Source organism: Thamnophis sirtalis, unplaced genomic scaffold, assembly GCF_051295495.1.
Source record: "Thamnophis sirtalis isolate CommonGarterSnake01/CBP01778 unplaced genomic scaffold, rThaSir2_p1.2 scaffold_8, whole genome shotgun sequence".
Lineage (NCBI taxonomy): Eukaryota > Metazoa > Chordata > Lepidosauria > Squamata > Natricidae > Thamnophis > Thamnophis sirtalis.
The window spans coordinates 8,203,172-8,224,632 of NW_028261388.1; the positions used below are offsets into that span (position 1 = coordinate 8,203,172).

The 21,461-nt window shown below is 42.0% G+C and overlaps 2 protein-coding genes across 3 annotated transcripts in view; both read left to right on the forward strand.

Annotated features, from left to right (window-relative positions):
* Positions 1-886: 886 nt before the first annotated feature.
* On the forward strand, positions 887-7,755 carry HIKESHI (heat shock protein nuclear import factor hikeshi). Its single transcript, XM_014065242.2, has 5 exons — positions 887-1,040; positions 3,801-4,038; positions 5,036-5,187; positions 6,189-6,307; positions 7,390-7,755. Exons 1-5 carry the CDS (start codon positions 1,011-1,013, stop codon positions 7,442-7,444), a joined length of 594 nt encoding a protein of 197 aa, XP_013920717.1. The 5' UTR covers positions 887-1,010; the 3' UTR covers positions 7,445-7,755.
* Positions 7,756-11,219: 3,464 nt separating this feature from the next.
* The window catches only part of CCDC81 (coiled-coil domain containing 81), a 43,734-nt gene continuing 33,492 nt past the window's right edge, over positions 11,220-21,461 (forward strand). Inside the window, exons 1-6 of one of the 2 annotated variants that reach the window (XM_087721063.1) lie at positions 11,220-11,545; positions 12,847-12,908; positions 14,802-14,958; positions 16,636-16,892; positions 19,429-19,514; positions 21,272-21,366. In XM_087721063.1, the coding sequence (XP_087577189.1) occupies positions 11,467-11,545; positions 12,847-12,908; positions 14,802-14,958; positions 16,636-16,892; positions 19,429-19,514; positions 21,272-21,366 (736 nt within the window). In that variant the 5' untranslated portion in view covers positions 11,220-11,466. The remainder of the gene's footprint in view (positions 11,546-12,846; positions 12,909-14,801; positions 14,959-16,635; positions 16,893-19,428; positions 19,515-21,271; positions 21,367-21,461) is intronic. The other variant, XM_087721064.1, reaches the window with a different exon arrangement.

Sequence of the window (21,461 nt, forward strand, 5' to 3'; positions counted from 1 at the left end):
TAGATTTGCAATAGCTTTCCTCCCCAGGGGCAAGCATCTTTTTAATTTCTTCGCTGCTTCTTGGAAGGTTACAAATTGTGATGATATGATCCCAGGATAAATACATGTCATATAATACATAAATACACATCAGTTGCCAAGTGCCTGAATCTTAGTCCTGTGACTATGGGGATGTTGCTATGGCAGTAAGTGAAAACCCATGATGAATCATTTTTTCAGTGCCATTGTAACTTCAAATGGTCACTAAAGGAATGGTTGTAAGTGGAGGACTACCCTAGAGACATTATGCTCTTTTTACACAAGATCCATGTTCATTTTGCTTCAGAATGAACAAATGACTTCTCCCCCCCCCCCCCCCCAGCAAAAAAAGGACCAGTAGCCTGCTTTTTGACAACCTGATGTCACTGAGGCAGAAGTATTATTGGGACAGGAAAAAATGGTAAATGCGGGGAGTTCCAGTGTTTGATGCCTTTTGTGCACCTAAAGAATTCTGTGAAATCTGAAATCTTGCCCATTCCCTCCACAGTAGAAAGGGATAATAAAATCTCATTTATTTGCAGGGAGATAATAAAGCTGCATTCGGTAAGTTTCTTTTCCAGTAAGGAAGAACTACATCTTCCCAAATCGAAGCCTAAAAGTAAAACAGTTTTACAAAGGAACTTCATCTCGTTATCTTCATGCTCGCACACCTCCTCCGTCCCTTTCATAGCCTCCAGCCTACATTTCCCAACAGGCTCTTCGGCCTCCGCTAGGGAGATTCCTATAGAAACAGACCGAATGTTCAGCTGCGCTGCATGCTGGGGCATAAAGTCCATTTTCCCCCTCCGTGTGCTTCCACCTATGTTTTTAAATAATTTTCTCCTTCCGCCTACCCCGGATGTACTTCCTTGGGGCGGGGTGGAGTGGGGGGCGTCACGGAGGGGGCATCGGGGTGTTCGTCCGGGCGGCTTGTAGGTGTCTAGAAAGGCCACCTCGGAGGACCAAGCCGGGGTGCTGGCGCCGCCGCCGCCATGTTTGGTTGCTTGGTTGCGGGGAGGCTGGTGAGTGGCTCCCGCCTATGGCCTAGGAGGATGGAGTGGGCGGGCTCCTCGGCTGGATCTCCATGGCAACGAAGGGGAGGGGGCGAGAAGGAGAAGAAGTGGTGACCATGGAAACGAGAGGGCCGGCTGGCCCTTTGGGGTTTCTATGGTGAGCGATGCGCGGGGCGACTCTTAAGCACCGCCTCCTGCCATTTGCAGCTCGAGGGGATGGCGAGGCGCCCGAGCAGATGTCTTAAAACTACAACTCCCATCATCCCTTGGACAGCCGATGCTATTGTGGGTTGGTGGGAGTTGTAGTCCCGGTGCCTCAAACGGTGCCTGAGGGGGATAGTCTAGGGAGGGTTTGAAGTGATGTGCAACTCGTGACGGGAATTTACAAACTTAAAATTGCATTTATGGAAGTTTTCAATAGGCCTTATGTCTTCCTTAACTAGTGTGATTTTAAAAAAAAGAAGCTCACAAGATAGACTCCCTTATTATTGTCTATTTCTGAGGGGGAAATAGGTTGCAGCCTGATACTTGCAAAGGGATGTTGGGCTGCAATCTTCCATGCCAAACGTACTTTTTCAAGTTGTGGAATTGAACCCAATGCTTGCGTTCGACTGCAACTAATTTCAATATTTTTTTTAAAAAAAACGTGTCTGAACAGCGAATTACAACTTGTGGTTGTTGTTGCAGATGTGGCCATTATTTTCAGTGGCGCTTTCCCCATTGATTGGGATGCATTGCATTTTCAGGCATGTCAGAGATCATGCTGAACCTCCTAATCAAGAAGTAGTAGCAATACAGTAGCAGAGTTGGAAGGGACCTTGGAGGTCTTCTAGTCCAACCCCCTGCCTAGGCAGGAAATCCTATACCGTTCCAGACAAATGGCTATCCAACATCTTCTTAAAGACTTCTAGTGTTGGGGCATTCACAACTTCTGGAGGCAAGTTGTTCCCACTGATTAATTATTCTGTCAGGAAATTTCTTCTCAGTTCTAAGTTGCTTCTCTCCTTGATTAGTTTCCATCCATTGCTTCTTATTCTACCCTCAAGTGCCTTGGAGAATAGTTTGACTCCCTATTCTTTGTGGCAACTCCTGAGATATTGGAAGACTGCTGTCATGTCTCCCCTAATCCTTCTTTCTATTAAACTAGACATACCCAGTTCCTTCAACCGTTCTTCCTATGTTTTAGCCTCCAGTCCCCTAACCCTCTTTGTTGCTCTTCTCTGCATTCTTTCTAGAGTCTCCACATCTTTTTTACATCGTGGTGACCAAAACTGGATGCCGTATTCCAAGTGTGGCCTTACCAAGGCCTTATAAAGTGGTATTAACACTTCACGTGATCTTGATTCTATCCCTCTGTTGATGCAGCCTAGAACTGTGTTGGCTTTTTTGGCAGCTGCTGCACACGGCTGGCTCCTATTTAAATGGTTGTCCACTAGGACTCCAAGATCCCTCTCACAGTTACTACCGTTGAGCAAGGTACCACCTATACTGTACCTGTGCATTTTGTTTTTCTTCTCCTAAATGTAGAATCTTACTCTTTTCACCATTGAATTTCATTTTATTAGATAGTGCCTAATGTCCAAATTTGTCAAGATCCTTCTGTATTTTAAAGTGTTGTGAAGTGTTGTGCTATATATGGATTCCATTGAGCAGAACCTCCTTTTGCACAGAAGGCTAGAGCAGGGATGAACCAAATTGTACAAAATGGTGCAGTACGACGTGAACCAGTTAGCCTGACTACAGGGACGCGGTGGCTCAGTGGCTAAGACGCTGAGCTTGTCAATCAGAAAGGTCAGCAATTTGATGGTTCGAATCCCTAGAGCCGTGTAACGGAGTGAGCTCCCGTTACTTTCTCAGCTTCTGCCAACTTAGCAGTTTGAAAGCATGTAAAAATGCAAGTAGAAAAATAGGAACCACCTTTGGTGGGAAGGTAACAGTGTTCCATGCATCTTCGGCATTTAGTCATGGTGACCACGTGACCACAGAGGCATCTTCAGACAGCGCTGGCTCTTCGGCTTTGAAACAGATGAGCACCGCCCCTTAGAGTCGGGAACGACGAGCACATATGTCCAAGGGGAACCTTTACATTTAACCCACCAGAACAGGGAGGATGTTATGGGTCTCCTGTCTTAGATAGGTCAATCAAGTGAGACCCCCAAAAAGAGTGTCCTTTGGGGTGGCTCACTCCCTGCGGAACATAATACCTGCAGAAATAAGGTTGATCTTATCTTGACACACTTTTAAAAGGCCCCAAAGACATGGTTTTGCCAAGGGGCCAGGAGACCCCAGGCCTATTTGATATGCGGCCTATCAAATGGCTGATTGATTGTTGTTGTCAGAGGATGGCAGGGTGGTTAAAAAGCGATGCTTTTTTAAAAAATCAGATTTTTTTATTTAAATCAGATTTCTTTTTTTATCAAATTTAATTTAAAAAATGCTTTTGGAGTAAAAATCTATCTAGAGATAGTTTTCTATTTAAGATACCTTCATAATTTAGTTTATTCAGTATGAAATGAAGCTTAGTTATGTAGCATGAGGTTGTACATTCTGCAATATTGGGACTGTCGTTGAGTCAACAGCAGGTCAGAGGAGGAGCCGCTGCGGGACAGAAATGACAGTTGCTCTTTAAAAATTATGATTTAAATCGACTTGATTTAAATCAAATCCAGACTGGTTTATGGGGTTTTGTATTAGGGATTTATTTCATGGAGTCACCATGAATTGGGTGGCCACATACATTTTCTAAATAAATAAACTTTTTTTTTATAGGTTCAAACAGTGGCGCAGCAAGTAGCAGAGGACAAATTTGTGTTTAACTTGTCAGACTACGAGAAAATCAATCATGTGGTAGTCTTCATGCTGGGAACCGTACCCTTTCCGGAGGGTATGGGCGGATCAGTCTACTTCTGCTACCCTGACGAGAATGGTGTGGCCGTGTGGCAGCTCCTTGGATTTGTCACGAATGAAAAACCAAGTGCCATCTTCAAAATTTCTGGTCTAAAATCTGGTAAGAGAGGCGAATACAAGTGTGTATAAATGTGTGCTATTGGAAGAAATATTAGCATATTCACGTCTTGAAATCTGAGACGGCTTGCAAGAGAAACTCCAAAACTCATTTGTACTTATTTTTCCCTGTGCTGTACTTTTATTTGAAGAAATTTATGCCCATTTTGGGATGCTCTGTGGGTTAAGACGCTGAGCTTGTCAGTCAGGAAGGTTGGCAGTTTGGCAGTTTGAATCCCTTGTGCTGCGTAACGGAGTGAGCTCCCATTACTTGTCCCAGCTTCTGCCAACCTAGCAGTTCAAAAGCATGTAAAATTGCAAGTAGAAAAATCAGGACCACTTTTGGTGGGAAGGTAACAGCGTTCCGTCCGCCTTTGGCATTGAATCATGCTGGCCACATGACCATGGAGACGTCTTTGGACAGTGCTGGCTCTTCGGCTTTAAAACGGAGATGAGCACCACCCCCTAGAGTTGGGAACGACTAACACATATGTGTGAGGGGAACCTTTACCTTTATACTAATTTTAAACCAATCTTTAGTTTCACAGAGAGGAATTTTTTTCAAACCATGTTTTTGATCTCCAGAACCCTGTTCCATGACATAGCTGCATGAAATACATTTTGTATTAGCTGCTAAGGTTTGGAATCATGGGCATGTTATTTGCATGTTATTTGCACTTTTCTATTTGATGAAAACAAATATAAATAATGCATTGTATTCTCCCCCATTTTTAAATATTCATCTTCATGGAGACTGTTTTGCTACGCTTCCTGGGAGTGGGGTTTATTTTGTTTAAGATAGCTTATTTTATAATAGCTATCTTAAGTTGAGAACTACCTGTATTTTAATGTTTCATTAATTGTTCTGTGTTTCATACCATTACAGTAACTGATACGTTCTCTTCCCATGCAGTCTTGTGTATATTTGCAGTTACTTCAGATTTGTCCTTGCGTTGAGAAGCAGACCAATGCATTAGGTAGCTGTGGTGTGTTCCTTTTAGGTAAAGGCAGCCAGCATCCGTTTGGAGCCATGACTATCCCCCAAATGCCTTCTGTGGCCCAGATTGGGATTTCTGTGGAGGTTCTGGAACTCTTGGCTCAACAGACTCCTGTAGCAAGTGCTGCTGTATCATCAGTCAATTCATTCACAGAGGTAATTGCAAATATAGTTTTTTTTTTATTTCTTATTAAACAGTGTTTTCTAGAACAATACCAGAACATTGATGGAGCAGAGCAGAGCAGAACAGAATACAATAGAATAGAACAATAGCATAGGGAATGGAATAGAATCTATCTATCTATCTATCTATCTATCTATCTATCTATCTATCTATCTATCTATCTATCTATCTATCTATCTACCTACCTACCTACCTACCTACCTACCTACCTACCTACCTACCTATCATCTATCTATCATCATCTATCCTCTATCAATCTGTCATCTATCTATCTATCTATCTATCTATCTATCTATCTATCTATCTATCTATCTATCTATCTATCTATCTATCTATCTATCTATATCATCTATCATCTATCTATCTATGAGTCCGTGTCCATCTATAGTGTCAAGTTACAGTACTTTTGACAGTGATAGTGTGCATTTTGGATTCAGGTTCTGTTAAGATGCAGCCTGTTGTGCCTTAAAATGGCTTCTACTGTTCAGCACAGTGGAGTTGCTATGGTAACGGCTTCACAGTACTCCACAAGGGGGCTCCCTCTAATACAGGATTGGGATAAATACATTCCCCGGCTAGGACGGGTTATCAGCTAGTAGAAAATAGAATAGAAAATTAGAATGGAATGGAATAGAATAGAATGTAGAGTAGAAAATAGAATAGAATGTAGAGTAGAAAATAGAAAATAGAAAGGAGCAGAAAGGAACAGAGCAAAATATATTTTGAACAACATTTTGGGAATAATAGGGATGGGGTTACCTGTTACCTTTGCTTTTTTACAGTGTATTATTTGTTTTATTATTGTCTTTATTGTTGAAAGGTATTTTTTGTTTTGTTTTGTTGTTGCTACTAACCATGAAAAGTCCTTATGGCGATGTTCAAATACATAAAAAAATAGTTCAATCTCTTCTAAGCATTGCAATAATTACATAGGTGGAAATTGTTAACACATTTTCATTGTTGTTTTTTTCAGTTCACTCAAAAGATGTTAGACAATTTTTATAACTTCGCGTCGTCCTTTGCTGTTACTCAGGCCCAAATGACTCCCAACCCATCAGAAGCTTTTATTCCTGCAAACGTAGTTCTGAAATGGTAAGTAGATGTTTTCCCGTTCCTGCACCAAACCAGAATAATCATAATTGCACAGTATTAATCTGGTTAATCAGACTGATGTTTGATCAACTCAAAGTTCTACTTATTAACCCATCAGCAAATCTTGAGGTCTTTATGTTTTGATTCTATTTTCTGTTAAGATTGCAGATGGCAAGTATGCTGTGATAAGTAACTCCCTCCCTAACTGAAAGAAAGTAGAATACCTGATCCTTTTTAAATAGGGGTATCCTCCTGTGCAGATTTGTACAGATTCATTTAAAATTACATATATTAGTATTTTTGTCACCGAGGAATGATGTCAGCAACCAAATATTTTTTTAGCTTAATAATACACAGGGGCTTTGCTATTATTACAGCATTATAACATATTGAGGCTAATTCTGCTGATTGCCAGAAGTTCGATTCTGACAAACTTGAGGTTGACTCAGCCTTCCATCCTTCCAAGTTCAATAAAATGAAGGATCCAGTCTGTTGAGGGCAATATGCTAACTCTATAAACTGCCCAGAGGGTGCTGTAAAGCATTATGGGGTGATATATAATTCTATGATATCAGCTTGCCTAGAGAATAGACAATTGAGATTCAGTGCTGGAGATTAAGAGAAGTCTTAGCAGAAATTTCTTTGTGTGTAGAGAAAAAATAACAGAATAATAGAATTTGAAGGAACCTTGAAAGTCTTCTAGTCCAACCCCCTGCCCAGGCAGGAGATACCATTTCAGACAAATAGCTGCCCAAACTCTTCTTAAAAATTTCCAGTGTTGGGACTACCCACAGCTTTTGGAGGCAAGTCCTCCCATTGATTAATTGTTCTCACTGTGAGGAAATTCCTCCTTAGTTCTAGGTTGCTTCTCTCCTTGATTAGTTTCCACCCATTGCTTCTTGTCCTGCCTTCAGATGCTTTGGAGAATAGCTTGACCCCCCCTTCTTGATGACAGCCCCTTAGATATTGGAAAGGAGAATATTATCCTTAACTTGAGATTGCCACCAATTTAAACATACAAAATAGCTTTGCTATAAAATTTTAATTTATCCACATTTTCTGTTTCTCTCCTTTTCTTTCAGGTACGAGAATTTCCAAAGAAGACTAACTCAAAACCCTTTTTTTTGGAAAACATAAAATCCCGAGTCAGTTTCTTGGGAGGCCACTTGAAACAAGCAGACAGAGCTTAAAAGATGCAATATCCCGAGCTTGCTGAAAAACATCCGGATAAATGCCTAAATTTGACATGGAGGGAGAAAAAAAAACCACCTCAGCTTTTGTAATACTTCTGGGACTCTGCTTTAAAATTAAACCCTAAAGAGTAGTCATTGCAACGTGTCCTGTTTTCAAGTTAAAAACTATAAACAGGGAAACCTACGGTGTGTACCGAAAACATGGTCAATAATATTAACAAGAATAAACCTTTTGATTTGTTTTTTTTCCCCCCAGACTGATTATGGAACATGTTTGTTTATGCTTTGTATAATAGCTTATATGACTTCTAGATGTCCTGTTCAGTTAATTCTGCTTACAATAGTTGACTTGATTACTTTGGTTTTCATGTTCAAAAGAAACTGTTTCATCAGTAGCCATGGCAAACATATCCTTCTGACTATATATTCAGGATTAATTCTATCTGGGTACTTCTTTAGCATAACCGGTTAACAATGGAGTATGGGCCAATGGGGCATCTATCTTACAGCCTGCTCTGAAGGAGTGGCTGACAATATAAGGGCTGTCCCATGAATTCTTTCTTCTTTGAAGATTGTTGAAAGTTGCAGTTGTTGACTCATCAACCTGTTGATCAAGATTTATCCCAAGCCTTATTTATATAACGCAGAAGCCTGATGTGTAATGGCTATTGATTCACTTTTTGGAGGGGAACTGAGAGCCACCTCTAAAAAGCAGTGGGCACATTCTGTGGGGAGGGCATCAAAATGCCTCTTGATTAGAGGAATAGGGAAAATGACCCTTGCACAGGTTCTAGTTGGTTGCCCATAAGTCTGGCCCAGCATCTTAAAAGCTATAGAGCAGAGGTGTCCAATCTTGGCAACTTTTAAGACTTGTGGACTTCAATTCCCAGAATTCCCCAGCCAGCATGGGTGTTTTTGGGTTGGCGGGAGGAGGCGATCAACAGCAGAAGACTAGATACTGTCCCACTCTTTTATAAGACTTGGGGAAATTTTGTTCCAGCCTCATTTTCAAGCCAACCTCCTGTCCTGCCATGTGTTGTGCTCATTGCTACCTAAGATTTTAGTGTGGATGGACTGTGAAAAATGTATTTCTGGATTCTGAACGTTAAATTCAGCTGCCTTCAACGATGGCTTGGGAGATATCAGTGAAACCTTGCTGTTTTTTTTCTTGAAATGCTCACATCGTTAATTCTGGAGCATACACTCGAATTCATATGTGAAGTCGAGATTTATTGGAAGGTTTCATCAATGGCAGCAGGAGAGAATTCTTGCTTAGTCCACCCATCCCACTCTTCAATTCAACTCCCCACCCCTCTTTAAAGCAGAATATCAGAAGGCAAGATTTAAAAGCCAAGCTGTTATATATTAGGACAGTCTTGTCTTTATGTAGGGAATAGGCAATCGTGAATAAAGATAAATACACAAGTATCTTGTTTTTAAAAACTGAGCAATATTTTGCTGATGGAAGAATATAATTTGAAACCTAGTGTGTAATGTATTCTAACTTTTGCATCTGCAGTACAGTGTTACTCAAAAGTTTACGTATTTTTTTCAGCAGAACCAAACAAAGAGTTTTTTGCCTATCCATCTATCCAGTTTGTAAACTGCCATCTCATCTGGGTGATTCAAGAGCAGCAAAAAATGTAGCGGTCTTAACTTAATCTTTCATATCTGACTATTTCAAATAATTTATCCTCATTAATGATACATACACCAAACTGATTTAAGGAGAGGATGAAACTAGCACATTGAACAAAAAGGAGTAGGTAAGATAATTAACAGCTATGAAATTAGTATTTCTGGCAGAATTTTAGATTTCTCATATTTTATTCCACTTTTCTTTGTTTGTCATATAGAGTCTGGGCAAGTTTCAATTTTCCGAAATAATTGTAACTTATTGCAATTAATTTATTCATACTGAGCTGGTGCATGACTGACCTCAAATCGTTTCTATTGACAGAAGGCTTTGAAGTTTCAGTTTCCTAGCAACTCTTACCTTTATGTTAAGCCCCATGTTTTCTTGGTAACAAAAATATAATGAGAGTATTAATAATCAGAAGAGGTTTTTTTTCCCAGTTGCATGTTAATTTTTTAGAAGAGAATAGCATCATCTTAGCCTAGGTTTGCTGGTATGTCACAACAGATGGCAACAGCTAGCAAACCTTGGCTAGTCTCAAAAAGATTAAACAGTGTGTGGTTTCATAAATGAATGGAAGACCACTGGGAAAGGCCAAGTGTGTAGATTAAACAAGGAAGCTGAAAAAAAAACATTCCAGAAAAGTCCATGTTCACATTAGAAACTCTACTTGGCCATATTCATGATGGGCCAAGGTAGATCAGAATGAAACATTTATTTATTTAGATTATAGATATAGATAATAGATATGATAGATAGATGGATGGCATGGGTGGATGGATAGATAGATATGCTGCATATATGGATGATAGATAGATAGTAAGTAGATGGAGATAGATAAATAGAAAGATGATAGATAGTAGGTAGATAGATGAAGAGAGATATGTAGATAGATCAATAGATGATAGAAAGAGAAAGTTAGATGATAGAAAGGTAGGTAGATAGATGAAGATAAATATAAGATAAATAGAAAGTTGATAGATGATAGGTAGATGGGGATTATCTATCTATCATCTATCTATCTATCTATCTATCTATCTATCTATCTATCTATCTATCTATCTATCTATCTATCTATCTATCTATATATCTATCTATCATCTATAGAAATTTAGATGATAGAAAGGTAGGTAGGTAGATAGAGATAGATATAGATAAATAGAAAGATAGATGCTAGATAGATAGAAAGTTAGATGATAGACAAATAAATAGATAAGTGGATGATAGAGAAAGTTAGAAAGGTAGGTAGATAGATGAAGATAAATATAAGATAAATAGAAAGATAGTTGATAGATGATAAGTAGAGGTGTGTGTGTGATATAATTTTAGATGATAGAAAGATAGGTAGACAGACACACAGGCAGACAGAAATGTAGGTAGGTAGGTAGATGGAGATAGATATAGATAAATAGATGTTAGAAAGTTAGATGATAGATGGATAGATGATAGATAGATAGATAGATAGATAGATGGATATGTGTGTGTGTGTATCTATATCTATATATTTATATATCTATATAGAATGATATGTGATAGAAAGATAGAAAGTTAGATGATAGACAGACAGCAGAAGGGGACAACCAGAAGCAAGGTGGAGAGGCTGCTTTGAAGCCTGTGAAGGACCAACTTAGGAACAGATCGCTCTGGAGAACCTCTACGTATGGTTGCTAAGAGTCGAAACGACGTAATAGCTCATAATCAAAGAATCAATCAATCCATCAATCAAACAATCAAACAAGACAGAGACATCAGCCCTTCTCTGATCGTTTCCTTCTTGCTTTGGGGGCCAACTTCTCCCATCACTCCCCAGCCTCGAAGACAACGCCCAAAAAGTGGCCGGAGGATTCTAAATCGAACCTCGCTTGGACAAGTCACCCCCAAAAGCCGGGCGAGGAATCCCTCGATTGTGACGTCACTCCTGGTAACCAGCGAGGGAGACGCGCGTCCTAGCGACAAGCCCCTCCCCTTCCCTCCATCAGCCCCTCCCCTCCCCAGCGCTGCGTTTCCCAGAGTTTCTCTCTCTCTCTCTCTCTCTCTCTTCGCCCTTCTCTCTCCTTGGAGGCGCCGAGTTTCGCTCCTTGCATTGATGGGGAGGAGGAGGAGGAGGAGGAGGAGAGCAAGAGAAGGGAAATGGGGGGAGCTCGCTAAGGCCCTGCTGTAAAAAAAAAAAAGAAAAATCAAGTCGACCAGGAGGGACGAAACTTAAAGGAGGATGTGACAGCAACTTTTCCCACCCGGGATTCAAGGATCATCAGCTTCTTTTGCCTCCATCCCCCGCGTGGCTTTTTTTTTTTTTGGACTTAAGATAAATTGGGGCCGAGGATGCCAAAATGTTGGACATGATCCAAAATGCAATCACCCAGGCGGGCAAGAACCTGTTCATAACCCTTCCCAAGCTCACTTCCGAAGGTAAAATTCATTTAATGATTGCATTAAATACTGCAGGGATTTGAATGCCTTTTCTGGATAGATGTTTTTTAAAAAAATCCCTAGTTTTTACAGAAAGGTTCCGAGAATATGATATGGAAATATTCTTGCAGGCACAACATGGCCTGGGTAAGCCAAGCTGGTGGATGAGGTTTGTTCTTTTTTAAATGCAAATAATAACAAACCTAGTAGATATACATCTAAAAAAGAAAGAAAGAAAGAAAGAAAGAAAGAAAGAAAATGGAAAAAACCCCTAATATTATAGTGCACCCCCTCCAGACCCTGTTTTCCCTTCCTTATATTTCTTCATCTATTAAAACTAAACGATATACAATCTATTCCAATTGTGCCCTTATCCCCTCCAAAAGAACATATATTCTTGAGTAGGTTTGTTCCCTTTGCCTTCCACCCCTATTTCATTATAATTGTTTGCTTTGATCATCCCCTTTTAAAATTTAATTTCCCTTGTTAATTTACCCTTTGTTGCCATACTCCAAATTTCATTATACCACTCATTTCTTTGAATATCCCAATTTCGTCCCCAATATTTAGCCATCACTAATCTAGCTGCCCTTATCAAATTTACAATCAATTCCTTTTTCGTTTCATTTATATCCCGTTTCCCCCCCAGCAACAGTAATGCAATTCTAGGTGACATGTCTAAATTTATATTCAAGAATGCTCTAATAGGTTTGTTCTTTTTCAAAATCTGTGGAAATCGGATCTAATTGCTAATTAGGTGTTAGTATTGGTGTTAGTATTATTGGTGCTATTATTCTTTGATGAAGGTTATTCAAATATTTACCTACTTCTCTATTCAGCTATTATTACTTTATCTCTTCTGCTAAGTTTACTTTTGTTAATTTCTCTCTCCTCTTTCAGTACTCTCAGGGGAATTTGGCATAGTTTGCCACTAGATGGCAGCAGCAAACTATTTTGGCTGCTGTCAAAAAAAGCTAAGCAGGGTCAGTCCTGGATAATATTGGGTGGGAGATTTAATAACAGGGATATTTCAGGGCTGTAAATTAGACTGCAGGGAGATAAAGGCTACTGTGCAAGAAGACTCAGTTAACAACTGTCTTGCTTAGCAACAGAAATTATAGGCTCATATGTGATCATAAGTCAAGAACCATCTGTACTTATAAACCATAGAGACTGATTGCCATGACTATAAATCCATGCAATTAACTATTTCAGTGAGCTTCTACCCAGGACTGAGGTTCATCCTCTTTTTAGAGTTGTGTAAAAAGTGTGTTCAAAAATATGTGTGCTTTATGTTTCAGATGTTGTTAATATTTGGGACTCCGTTTCTGAGTTTGTTGAGAAGCAACTATCGATGAAAAAGGTAGGAATCTTTGTAAAATTTTCTACTTGGATTCTTCAGATTTAGGTACTGTATTTATTACTTTTAGTTGTATCTTGTCTCTATTATCTATCTATTTTCCTTCCCTCCTCCTTCCCTCCCTCCCTCCCTCCCTCCCTCCCTCCCTTCCTCTTTCTTTTCTTCCTTCCTTCCTTCCTTCCTTCCTTCCTTCCTTCCTTCCTTCCTTCCTTCCTTCCTTCCTTCCTTCCTTCCTTTCCCACACAAATTTTAAGATCTTCTCCCAGTCAGAAGATAAGGGGTTAAGAGTATAAAAACACAGACCATGTTAAATCATATCAAAGGCTTGCTTAATTCATCCATCAGAGGTGTCTCATTCAGAGCAATCAAGAATTTTTTTCTTAAAAATATTTCACTTCAGATTCATCAATGACTCAGCTTGTGCTACAGTATTAAAAACCTTTTGTTCTAACTGTGATTCAGTTAAGAGCAAGCTTTTCAATTCTCTCTTTCTCTTTTCTTGCCAGCCTCCTTCCCTCCCTTAATGTTACGTTTTCTCTACATTTTCACAACAGACTAGTGTTCACATCCTTATTTTGCTGATTTTTGTAGGGGACAACACTGGTGTGCTGAGTTACATTTGTGCCTAATATAAGATTTATATTCTGACTTTTCAGCTTTTAGTGACTTGTAGTGTACGGATAGCCCTCAACTTACAACTATTCATTTAGTGAACATTTGAAGTTAGAAAGGCACTGAAAAATTTAATGAATTTATATGCCGCCCAATCCCGAAGGACTCCGGGCGGCTTACAAAATACAACTCTAAAAAAGATAAAAATTAAAAATAGGGAAGAGAAACAGATTAAAAAAGAAACACGTCATGTACCCAATCTAGGCGGGGCTGGACCTCATTCATGAGGTCAACAGCCCCAGGCCTGCCGGAATAGCCAGGTTTTAGTAGCCTTTCGGAAGGCCGAAAGAGTGGGAAGGGTCCGGATCTCTGGGGGTAGGTCGTTCCATAGGGTTGGAGCAGCTACAGAGAAGGCCCTCCCCCGAGGAGTCGCCAGCCAGCATTGTCCGGTCGATGGCACCCGGAGAAGGCCCATCCTGTGAGATCTTATCGGCCATTGGGAGGTATGTGGCAGAAGACAGTCTCGCAGATATCCGGGTCCTAGGCCATGTAGGGCTTTAAAGGTGATAACCAGCACCTTGAAGCGTGTTCGGAGACCGATGGGGATCCAGTGCAACTCGCGGAGGATAGGTAGAAAAAAGTGACTTATGGCTGGTTTTCACACTTACAACCATTGCTGCATCCCCATGATCACATCAGAGGTGGTTTTCAGCAGATACTGACCAGTTCTGGAGAACCGGTAGCGGAAATTTTCATAAGTTTAGAGAACCGGCAAATACCACCTTTGACTGGCTCTGCCCCAATCTATTCTCTGCCTCCTGAGTCCCAGCTGATTGGGAGGAAATGGGGATTTTGCAGTATCCTTCCCCTGCCACACCCACCAAGCCACACCCACAGAACCGGTAGTAAAAATTTTTGGGGTCACATGATCAAAATTGGAATGCATGGGAACTGACTTGTATTTGTGACAGTTGCAGTGTCCCGGGGTCACGTGATCACCATTTGTAACCTTCCTAGATGGCTTCCGACAAGAAAAATCAACGGGAAAGCCAGATTTGCAAAATAACTGTGGTGATTCACTTAGCAATGATGGTGATTTGCTCAACAACTGTGGCAAGAATGGTCATAAAATGGGGCAAAACTCCCTTAACAATTGTCTTGCTTCGCAGCTGAAATTTTGGGCTCAGCTGTGGTCATAATACGAGGACTACACGTAATGTAGGGACTCAGGAGCCTTCACTGTGTTACTCTTCCAGCTCTTATTTAGGGCTCCCTCTTTTGCAGGGTGTCCAAATTCCTGGCCTTGGGACGTTCTCCTTCCTTAGAGAGAAACTGCACGTTGGCAGCAACAAACCCATCTTCCTTCAGCGGCCTGTCTTCCTTTTTTCGGAGAAACTCGCCCAGATCCATGGACTAAAATTCAACAAAATACGCATTCCGGGTGAGAAATTCAGTTTCAAGGTCTTCCTTCAAATCTTTTCAAAGAAAAAAACCAGAAAGTCCAATTGCCTCTTGAAAAAGCACCTTTGGGACAACCGTGACCTGGATGACTGAGAATCTCCATAGGCATTCAAATCTAAATTCTTTGCTTACCCATCAGAATCATTTTAAAAGAATTGTTTATTTATTTTATCGACTGTTGTCTAGGTTACGGCTCCTTCTTTCTGTCTCCCAAGGCCATTCCTGCATACCATTACAGTTATTGATTGACTGTATCCCTAAGCACGAGCTCTAGGTGTCTGTTACGATATTTAAATTTAGTAGCTCAAAAAGCGGAGTGGTACGATGAGTCGGAACACGCAGTTGTAGCTGATTGGTCAGAGAGAAAGAGCTGGCTCCTGCCTGAGGCACTCTATGCTGTGATTGGTTACTGTGGGTAAAAGGGGGAGTGTCCTTGTTTCCCACCTTTTTCTCCTGTGTGCACTGCAATTTACCTCACGATGATTTTCCTGTGAGGTAATTTACCTCACGATGCTTCTGTTTGCCTTGACTATCTTGACTGACATAAAGATAGCTGTAAACATTTTTATTTATATAAAACTACTACAAGTTCCTGTCAGCGTCTGCGACTTCATTTGGAAACCTGCTGTGCAATTCCCTGATAACATCTATGGAGATTCTCAGTCATCCAGGTCATAGTTGTCTCAAAGTTGCTTTTTCAAAAGGCAGTTGGACTGGGTTTTTATTTTGAGGAACAAGAAGAAGGCCTTTTGCTCCGCATCCAAGAAGCCTCATCTGTTGTGATGGTGGAGAGAATGGAAGGATAGATATTCTCACAATGGATGAAGCTTCTTGAATGGGAAGTGAAACGTCGTCTTCTTGTTCCTCAACAAATAGTCCAGTTGCCTTTAAAAAAAAACTCACACCTTTGACACAGGCTCTTAGACTGCTTACACCTTGGTAAGAACTACTACAGAACTACTACTGGATCATCCTCCAACATCAAGTGTGGTGTTGGTTTATTTATGATGTCAGTTGCCGAAGTATTAAGAGGGTTTCAAGATACCTTCCTGTCTGAATCAAGATTTGGTTCCATATCCAGAAGCTGGCTAGACTATACTATCTGGGAGAATTGTGTGAATGAACCCTTAATGTTATTGTCTACGGAGATTCGAAATCATCCAGGTCATGATTGTCCCAAAGATGCTTTTCCAAAAGGCCTCTTGAAAATGTTTCCCTTCTTATCCAAGAAGCTTCTTTGGTTCTGAAAAAGAACTGAAGAAGCTTCTTGGATGAGAAGGGAAATATTTTCGGGGGGGGGGGGGAACCCAAAGAAGTCCACTTGCCTTTTAGAAAAGCACCTTTGGGACATTAATGTTATTCTGCTAACATGTTGCTTGTATGTTAACAAGGAGCCGTGGTTGCGCAGTGGTTAGAATGCGGCATTGCAGGCTAACTCTGCCCACAGGCTGGAGTTCGATCCTGGCGTGCTCAAGGTTCATTCAGCTTTCCATCCTTCCGAGGTCGGTAAAATGAGGACCCAGATTGTTGAGGGCAGTAGGCTGACTTTGTAAACCACTCAGAGAGTGCTATAAAGCATTATAGGGTGATATATAAGTGCTATTGCTATTGATATCAGCTTGCCTATAGAGTCTTTCTCCCTTCTGTACCTTTCTAGGTGATATCCCAATTGTCCAGCTGAATTTCATTGTGTTGTCCCTGGACAGCCCCTTCAACAGGGACATGGTAGAAGGATGCGTCCGAGAAACCCTCATGTCTTTCTCGAGGTCCATTGCCACCAAACAGACAGTCGAGTTCACTTTCAAAGGGATCGGCGTCCTGATTGTCCGAGATAACAAGGTGAAAATGAAGTTTTATAAAGATTTTCTTCACACCATGGATGGAAGCGGGACACTCTTAAAAGCCCTGACAAATGTAAGTTTGGTTAGGCATTCATTATGTTCTTAGACTAGATGGCCTATCTTAATAAAAACCTGCTAATGATAAATTCAGCATGACAATGGAACCAAAATGACCCAATGATAGGTTCAAACAAATCAGGACCACTATCAATCTGAGATGTCTGTATTTGCATTTTTGTAACAATTAGGGGTCTCCCTCTCTCCTTATCTATCTATCTATCTATCTATCTATCTATCTATCTATCTATCTATCTATCTATCTATCTATCTATCTATCTATCTATCTATCATCTACCTACCTACCTACCTACCTACCTACCTACCTATCATCTATCTATCTATCTTTACGAAGTGTCCTAAAAATCCGAGTTCCAGGTCTGGCGGGTGGATGGGCCTATTACATGTGCAATGGCCAAATTGATCAATGATGTATAAAGGCAAATATCTCTTCAATTGTAGTTTTTACATTGCGATGATGTTAGCATCTAATGAAAGCTAAATGGGTAATATATTTTAAGTTTCGGAGATTGCAATGTCTGTCTCTTCTTTTATATCTATATCTATATTTCTCAATAATTACAGTGATAAAATTAATGAAATTAACATAGCATGTTTATTGTGTTTACAAATACCATGCTATAATTTTTCTTGGCTGCCATATATGTTTATTTTTCTATTATATTGTAATTGTTTTCAATAGTTTTAGACTTGTTTGCTATCTAGACTCACATGCCTGAGATAGGTGGCCATAAAAATTAAATAAATAAAGAGTATGAAAGTGGGAATGTGATGTTTTTGGATGACTACTTAAGGACATTCCTATTTTGTGTGAATACTAGAGGGAGGAAAATTATCCAACCAACCATCCATGCATCCATGCATCCATCCATCCATCCATCCCGTCTTATAAATTGGTACCAACACTGTTAAAGTACCGTGTTTTCCCCAAAATAAGACAGGATCTTATTTTCTTTTGCCCCACGAAATATGGCGTTGGGCTTATTATAGGGGAAGGGCTTATTGTTTTGGGGTTGCCAGGCAGCTGTTCCCTTGTGAGCGGGCTCCCGAAGAGCCGGGCACAGCCAAGGAATGTGGTGCTCTGCCTGCTCCCCAGCTCCCGCGGCTTGGCACATTTGGGATACCCTCTAGGTCCGTCCATGGAGTTCTGCCCGGCTGGAGAAGGTGGTTGCGCAAGCGCCTGTTCCGCCCCCAGCAAGCACGCCTCCCAGCCTCACCATGCCCTGGCCCAACTCTCTCTGCAGGGCCAGGGTTCCGCCGCCGCTGCCCTCTGAGCATAACTTCTTCTCCGGCTTCGAAACTCCAAAACTCGGCTGCCGAGTCTTCCAGCAGCAGCCAACCATAGAGTGCGCTCTATGGTTGTGGGTTGGGTGCTGGAAGACTCTCTGTCCGGAAGACACTCTGTCCGGCAGCCGGCCCACAACCATAGAGCACACTCCTAGAGCGGCCGCTGCTGGAAGACTCGGCAGCCGAGTTTTGGAGTTTGGAAGCCAGAGAAGTAGTTATGCTCGGGGCGTGGCGGCAGCGCCCTGCAGGGAGAGCTGGGCCAGGGCATGATGAGGCTGGGAGGCATGCTTGCTGGGGGCAGAACAGGCGCTCGCGCATCCCCCCCTCTCCAGCCAGCCAGAGCTCCATGGACTAACTTAGGGGGTATCTCTAATGTGCCAAGCCACGGGAGCTGGGGAGCGGGCAGAGCGCCATGTGGCTTGGCACCTTAGGCATACCCCCTAGGTCAGTGAATGGCACTCCACCCAGCTGGAGAAGGGGTTTTCTGGGTGGCTGCTTGTGAGCATGGTCACCTCATGGCTGCTTCACCCCTGAGGCTGTGCCTGGGTCTTCAGGAACCCACTCGCAAGGGAGCAGCTACCTGCCAACTCCCCCCTCCGGCCCGGCAGAATGCCACTCCCCAACCTAGTGGTATCCTGAAGGCGCCAAGCAATGTGAGCGCCTTTCTGCCCCCCCCCGGCTCCCGTGGCTTGGCACCTTCGGGATACCACTAGGTTGGTGAGCGGAGGGGGGGTTGTCCAGGGGGATTATTTTCAGGGGTGGGCTTATATTTTTGCCCACGCGAAAAATGTGGCAAGGCGTTAGTTTCAGGACAGGTCGTATTTTCAGGGAAACACAGTAACTTCACCAAGGCATGGGCTTTAAAAATTTCAGCAACTAGTTCTCTGCCCAGTTGCTGGGTGGACACGTTTCCAGTCCGTTTCCGGAACTTCTGTAGGCCCGTTTTTCCCCCTCCCTGAGCCTCCGCATGGGCCCTGCACTTACCTTGCATCCAAAACGGGCTGCATGGGGACTCCTGGGAGGGGCGGGGTGGGTGGGGCCAGCCAGAGGTAGGTAGGATTTAGCCATAACATTAGCTACGGGTTCTCCCGAACCTGGTCAAATGCGTAGCAGCCTGCTCCTGGCTTTACAATAAAGTAGAATTCACTCTTCTGGCCACGTTTGTGGTCTGTTCTATCCTGTAAGGCTCACTGTAGGTTTCATCATTCTCTGGATGCCATGTTGATTCTCCTTTTCTTCAACAGAGGCCAGGAACTGTGGACTCTGTATTGTCATCCAGAGACACATCCACTCCACCATTTCCCCCTCCCAACACTGCAGTGTTTCCAAGGTGGGTGTGCTTTAATAATCAGTCCACAAATTCTCTAACCTGCAAAGTCATCTGCAGAATATGACAGGCCAGCAACTCCCAAAGATGCTCTTTCAAGAGGCAACTGGACTTCCTTCTTTTTCTTTGAAGACGTTTGTCTGCTCATCCAAGAAGCTACTTCGGTTCTGACGGGATGGTGGGGAATGGAAGGATTTATATTCCTTGCAGACAGCTGGTCATTTGCATCCTTTTAGAGGGTCGTTGAGGCCACCTGGAGGTTTATCTATGTCCTCAGGGTCCCTGAGTAGTGCAAATGGGTGTGGAGGCTTCTTGGAGCTGCTGAAAGGACTGTGTTGTAAACAGGAGATAGGTGAGGTTGTATCCCTCCCACTGTTGAGTTCAATTTTGTTCAAAAATATGTTCAATTTTGACAAAAATATACTAAGGCAGAAGCTTGTCCACCCCAAGGATAAAACATCTAGACATAAATTGAGCAACATGGCATATACAGTACAATGCAGCGACACATGTACAGAACTGTACTTTGGGGAAACAAAGCAATCACTTCACAACCAGCGGTGGGTTTCATATTTTGTTACCACCGGTTTGCCCCATGTACGCCTGCTTGCTTTGTGGGCACACAGGCCCCTTCCATATATGGGCCTGGCCTTCCGCAAATGCACTTTGCTTGCATGTGTGCCTTCCAGGTGCCTAAATAAGACAGCATAGAGCTGGGCAGGTCCATCCGTGTTTTTTGCGACCAGTTCAGGCGAACCGGTCCAAACCGTCTGAATACCACCTGTTACGTAAGCTCCCCGTTGGGAGAGCAAGTGTGTTCAGGGAAACATTGTGAAAGTTGTGTTGGAGAACACACAAACCAGCATACAGAGACACTGCGGTTTAAATAGGCTTTTACTTTCGTGGAAATAGAGGTATCAGAGTCCATCAAACAGTCCAAGTCATACATGGATAAGACAGTCAGTCATCAATGTCTTTCAGTTAAGGGATAATCCAAATAACATAGTCCATAATCATACAAACAGTCTGGTACTCAAAGTTTGCTAGCAGTTGCAAAACTTACAGTAGCTCACGGCACTTTCTAACAGCCAGCTTCCAAAACACTCAGATCAGATCAGCCCAGCATCTAACAAACAGAGAGCTAACAGTCGTTCTGTCTCCCTCTTATGGCCGATTGAGGAAAACAGCAACCAATCACATTTTACAGTATGATTTAAAGAAACAGGTACAGCATTGCTACATTATTTATATATTGCCAACCCAACCGTTAGATTATATTCCTAACACCACTATGTAGCACAACCACATGGCACAACATAGGAAAACAAACCCATCAGGACAAGAGTCAGCAGCCCACCTGCATTTAAAAGACAAAGGCCACTCTTTTGAAGACAGTAAAGTCCACATTTTGGACAGAGAAGAAGACCACTGATTTGAAAGAGGGGTCAAAGAAGCCATCTAAGTCAAAATTGAACAGCCCTCTCTCAACAGAGCGGGAGGGATACGACATCATCTATCTCCAGTCTACAACTCAGTCCTTCATCAGTTCCAAGAAGGCATCGGGAAGGGCCTCTGGCTAGTAAATGCTCAATCTCCGTTCAGTCACCCTGACTCCTGAATAAAGGGATTAAAGGTCGTCAAAAGAAAAATTAGCATACACAACTTTAGTTTGCTTGTCTGGTCCATTTTGTAGAGCTGATCTTTTGAGACAAAGCAGCCCCAGAACCTTTTTAATTTGATTAATTCATTTCCCCCCCTAGTAGGTTTGAAATCAAAGAAATGGAAACCATTGCTGAAGAAGGAGAAAAGTCAAGCAAAGAGCAGGAGCAGCTGGACAAAGAGAGCTCTAAAAAAGGTTGGATGAGAATGTACATTTTTGTGAGCTGGGTTATTGGTTGTTTTTTTTACTTCACAAGTAGTAAGGATAAGTATTCTGACCCCCCTCGTCCC